The sequence below is a fragment of the Helianthus annuus genome, chromosome 13 (assembly GCF_002127325.2).
Source record: "Helianthus annuus cultivar XRQ/B chromosome 13, HanXRQr2.0-SUNRISE, whole genome shotgun sequence".
Lineage (NCBI taxonomy): Eukaryota > Viridiplantae > Streptophyta > Magnoliopsida > Asterales > Asteraceae > Helianthus > Helianthus annuus.
The window spans coordinates 91401318-91406729 of NC_035445.2; the positions used below are offsets into that span (position 1 = coordinate 91401318).

At 31.5% G+C, this 5412-nt stretch overlaps 1 protein-coding gene across 10 annotated transcripts; it reads right to left on the reverse strand.

The window, feature by feature from the left end:
• Nucleotides 1–1198: 1198 nt before the first annotated feature.
• On the reverse strand, nt 1199–5108 carry LOC110898610 (myosin-6). 10 transcript variants are annotated; one of them, XR_004877486.1, is made up of 13 exons: nt 5001–5107; nt 4839–4925; nt 4502–4612; nt 4154–4332; nt 3694–3757; nt 3494–3583; nt 3071–3127; nt 2555–2697; nt 2301–2446; nt 2065–2221; nt 1845–1940; nt 1663–1716; nt 1215–1424 (listed from the first exon to the last, which is right to left on the reverse strand). XR_004877486.1 is itself a non-coding variant. In XM_035982060.1 (10 exons), exons 5-9 carry the CDS (start codon nt 3087–3089, stop codon nt 1902–1904), a joined length of 504 nt encoding a protein of 167 aa, XP_035837953.1. In that variant the 5' UTR covers nt 3090–3127; nt 3494–3583; nt 3694–3757; nt 4154–4332; nt 4502–5104; the 3' UTR covers nt 1215–1424; nt 1663–1901. The 10 variants fall into 10 exon arrangements, 3 of the variants coding, with proteins under 3 accessions (XP_035837953.1, XP_035837954.1, XP_035837952.1); XR_004877485.1 differs by having other exon boundaries at nt 1199–1424; nt 4502–4925; nt 5001–5108; XR_004877487.1 differs by lacking the exon at nt 4502–4612 and having other exon boundaries at nt 5001–5106.
• Between the last annotated feature and the right edge of the window lie 304 nt (nt 5109–5412).

Genomic DNA, 5412 nt, shown 5'->3' on the forward strand with positions numbered 1-5412 from the left:
AATTATTTAGATAAACATTAAGTATATAAATAAAATAAATACAAACAAAGTACCTTATTACATAAATTAGTGACAAAATAGATGCTGACACACTAAATAGGTTGGCCCAAACTATGAAGCTGGTTTACGTAGTAATATAGATAATTGTAAACAAAAAAATCACAACTTTTTATAAATATCATTGAAAAAGTTTAAGAACTTTGACCATTTATTGTTTATGTACAACACCTCCTAAATTAATTTGTTCGAAAAATCAAAATTTACCACAGGTTAAATGGCTCGAAACTTGCATAAGCTAATCTAATGTTTATACCCTCCTGATTCAATCTACGAAAAAACAAATGCAAATTATCACTCTTATAATTTTGTAAGCTAATTATTAATAAAACATCACATTTTGGCGCAATAATTACCATTCATATATTATATTTATTTACTATCATAATGTAAATTAATGTACTTAAGTACATTTTTTTACCATATGTTATAATATAGCAGTGTAACTTTTATCAAATTTAGATATAGCTTAATTTTTCTAATAGCATTTTATATCAGCATATATGATATATTTATGATATAATAGAGGCTTATCTTTGTTATTTTAAAAGTATACAAACACTAAAGTGTTGTATTTGCAACCATTATGTCTATCTTTAGTCATACATCGATCATGATGCAAAACAACATCATGCCATAGTCCATATAGTGTCCATGCATGAGAATGAGTTTCATTTTCCTTCCCAGTATAAGTTAGACGTGAAGCCTAGTAATGGGACAATGAGATCCAATTTGTCGTATTGACTCTTTACCCAACTCGCTTATTCTATTTGACCCATTAAAATAAAATATGACCCAAAACAAAATTAAAAAAAAAAATACTTCGAACCGCCATTAAGCGGGTTGGGTAAAGAGTCAATACGACAATGCGAGTTAAACTTGAAATTTGTCATTTTAATATGATTCAAACAGGCTGAGTCAGACAGGCCTAACGCAATTGACACAGCCTACATCAAATAGATCTAATCCGTTCCAGCTATATAATCCAACTTACCAAAAAGTTTGACCCACCAATACAATAAGCAACATTTCTTTCTTTCATACAACATGTAAGTATAAAAAACCAAATATATAAATCCCAATGCTCTACAAAGAACTTTTAAACCAATTTATCTCTGTTCATTGTATAGCACAATCAACATACTTAAAACTCACAATTAGAAAGAGACTGAATCAATTTACATAACAATATAAGAGATTGTATCAAACACTCATGTTTTAAGCCTCAAATGTATATACATATTTCGGTTTAAGTTGTTACTCATAATGAAATGAAATTAACATAGAATCAAAATCATATAGCTACGCTAGAAGAAGCAAACTCACTGTTATAGGGTCTTCATGGTGCTAAGTTATGCGTCATTCACCTGTAATAATGAAGGAAACAGTTTAGTGAAACCCATGTTCCAAAAGAGATTAGAAATGTTCAAAAGAGAGCACTCTAGTTTCAAAATTTTTCAAAATTTTAGTGAGGCTACAAACTAAAATGGGGAGTTTGATCCTAACTTACGATGACTCCTACAAGTCAACAGGTCAACTTATCCAAACTCAAACCCATATAACCAGTCACATAAAGGCAACATAAAGTATAGTGCAGTAGTTTACCTTCACGGTATTAGTGTCCTCCCTTTGATTCCTTTTTTGATGACCAAGATGCTCCTATACCAGCTCATAAGAGCGAAAATAGAAAATATAATTTCGATGCTACCAAAAAGCATTCCTTTTAACAAACCTTGTGTAATACCTAGAGCTAAAGTTGGTATTAACGCATCTGAAAACTGACTCACCATTTTTTCTCTCCAACGTAAGAATGAATTGTTTTAATCGAAGAAACGCATGTTCTGCTATCCCACCAGCAACTGTATAAGCTTCTTGTAGTTTACCTTCACGGTATTAGTGTCATATTAGTCTCGGTATAAACAATAGTTTAATTATGATTAATACTTATTTTTTAGTTATATGAAAGTACATTAAATAATGAAAAACTTAATGTTTATAACTAAGCACCTCTAGAACTTTATGTTCAACACTACTTCCGTCAGTAGAAGCTCTACCTCCCATGTAAGCAAGATAACGCATCAGCTGGTTTGTGCTTCCAGTTTTACCAGCCCCGCTTTCTCCACTAACCAAAATTGACTGACTTATATCTTCGTTGATCATAACTCTACACAAATGTAATAAATCGTTTAACTTTTTTTAGCGTAAAAATGTAATATACCGACATGTTGAATGTGAAACAGTACCTGTATACTGCATCTGCAACTGCAAAAGGATAAGGGCTCAATTCCCCAAATGCTGCCTCTTTGTATTGTGCCATCATATGGCTATTACACAAATGTGCCAATCTTGTGAAAGGATTTACGGCTATTAATATACTCCCTGTGTAAGTCTGGTAGCACCACTTTAGTTCGTTAGCTTCAGCTAAATAGCATCGTGATATACTGATATTTGTAAAAAACGATAAGAATACAGGGGATAACACTATAACAGAACTCACATAAATCTCGTTAATATCGTATCTGGATCTCATATTATTTAAAACCCCTGGTTCATGCAAATAAGCCAGCTTTGTCATGTCATCAACTCCAAATGGTGGTGCTTCGGCGTCTTTGGGTATACATTTGATGACTTGGTAACAACCTGGAATTAGAATCAAGGTGAAACATAAAGAAAATAGTAACCACTTGAATACAAGGCACCCATTTATTAAAGTTGATCGCTCCTGGTCCTGCTTAAGTAAAAGATTAAAAGCCCGTTAACATTTTACTTGAACAGAGTGAGTTAACCGGGTGTCGGATTCGCGTTTTGGATTAATATAATATGTTTCTCTAATCATCTGATTATAAAAGGATCTAAATAATTAGTTTGGAAACCAGTCTAACACATCCAAACACTACCTTTCACAACTTACATTAAACTTTATATACAGTTAAATAGTGAATAACACATAATCATTTTCAAATCACGCGTCCACAAACTGGTCGAAAATACGAAACCAAAACTAAAAACTTACCTCCATTGCCACAATCCATTGAGGGCAGTTTGCTCCATAGATTCCCACTTTACAGCCCTGTTAGAGTCAAAAATAAAACCAAAATTATTAATTTAGTTACACAAAATCTTTATTTATCCATGATCATCTTCCTAATTACCGAAATCTATATTATTATCCATGATTATCTTCTTAATTACATTAAAAGATTATAATTATACATGATCATCTTCCTAATTACATAAAATCTTTATGATTATCTTCTTAATTACACAAAATATTTTTGATTATCTTCCTAATTACACAAAATCTTTAACACTGTCCATGTCTATCTTCCTAATCACATAAAATATTTATGATTATTAATCATCATCATCAATTTATCATCTTCTTAATTACATAAAATCTTTATTATTCATCATCATCATCTTCCTAATAACTTACAGGTCCAATTCCTGAAGACCACAAGGCTGCAGCAGCATTCAAAACCTACTCATACACAGTCTTGTAACTCTTCCACAAATATGGCCCCCACTGTACATCAAACACAACACACAAATCAACTTCAAAAACTAACACAATACCCACATCATCATTCCAAGAATCCACAATAAAACCATCAAAAAGTGAAAAAAGTTTATTACTTTTCCATCAACAAACTCTCTCCATCCCAGCATCTTGTTGTGTGGATACTTTTCAACTGAATTCCTACAAATTCAAGATTATTAATCTTTACATAAAAATCATTAATTTTTACATAAAAATTATTAATTTTTACAAAATGACAATAAAAGAAAGAATCTTGAAGTACCTACAAATTCAAGATTAGTAATTTTTACATATAAAAATCATTACTTTTTACAAAAATAACAATAAAAGCAAGAATCTTGAAGTACCAACAAGTTCAAGTTAGTAATTTTTACATAAAAAACATTATTTTTACATAAAAAACATTGATTTTTACATGGAAATCATTACTGTTTTACAAAAATAACAATAAAAGCAAGAATCTTGAAGTACCTACAAATTCAAGATTATTATTTTTTACATAAAAATCATTATACTTTATATAAAATAAGAATAAAAAGAAGAATCTTGAAGTACCTAAAGACATCCCAGGTGGTTTTTAGATCAGAATCAAATGGTGGGAACCCATCTTTTTGCAAGAAGATTGGGTAAATAGGACCAACAGAAGGCTCTCCATTATCTAATCATCCAAGCCTTCTCGTAGTATTCTATATTCTATGAAATTGTATAAAACTTTGGCAACCAATAGCAATGAACTGTTACAAATAATCTAATATTGAAATAACAAATATTATGCAACAAAATATAACGTGGTTCAAATCAAATATATAAATGAAACAAAACTTCTGAAAGTGGTTCAAATCACGAATATATAAATGAAACAAAACTGATGCCACAGATTTACACAAAAATTGAAGAACTTACTCGGTGATTATTAATGCTCGACAAAAAAATAACTGCTGGAATGTATTATTCTGAACTCAAATAATCAAATACACGAATTGCAAACGTATACGATCCTTTAGTGGGTCGAAACTGAGAATATGATTAAAAAAACCATGATCAAATATGAATCTGATGTTCTTTTCCCCAGAATCAAACACTCGATAACAAAAAAGCAAGAACATAAATAATAAAAAAAAACAACGCAAATTAAAGCACCAAATAAAAAATAAGCCTAAAGTAACAAAACCCTAAAACCCCCAAATCAAACCATAAACAAATGTGAAGTATAGAATCAATATCTACAGAATCGACATACCTGGAAGTGAATCGGTTTGATTTTGGAATCCTTTGTCAGGCGATTCAAGAAGAACGTGGGAGCTTTTAGGGTTTTTGATGTGTGCGTCTATTTGTTTATAAGATCGAGTAAAAAGCTGGATATCCAAGAATGAAAATACGGACCCGAAGATCAAGAACATACCTGTAATGGTTGATCGAGATCTTAATCTTATTTAGTGATGGTTGCGATGACTAATGTAGAAGAGGAAGGGGAGGCTAGGGTTTAGAACAGGGAATACAAAAGAAGCTGGTTTTAGAAGGTATTTATATCCGGGTTCAAAACCCGGATCCCGCGTCTGCCCGTATCAAGAAAAAGATACCCGAATTTTTGGAGCCAAAACCATTTCAAGAGTGCCTATGGTGATGCCACATCATTTTCCAAGCCCTTATATCATGACACATCAGCCCTTATTTATCATCTATTATCTATATTAAAACAAAACACTTTGGTGCCACTTGGCATTATTTTAATCCTCTAATTGCCACCTGGCATCTCCTTACGCCTCCTTTAGTACATTTAGGAGGGAAAACATCGCCTCTTTTTATTCCATTTG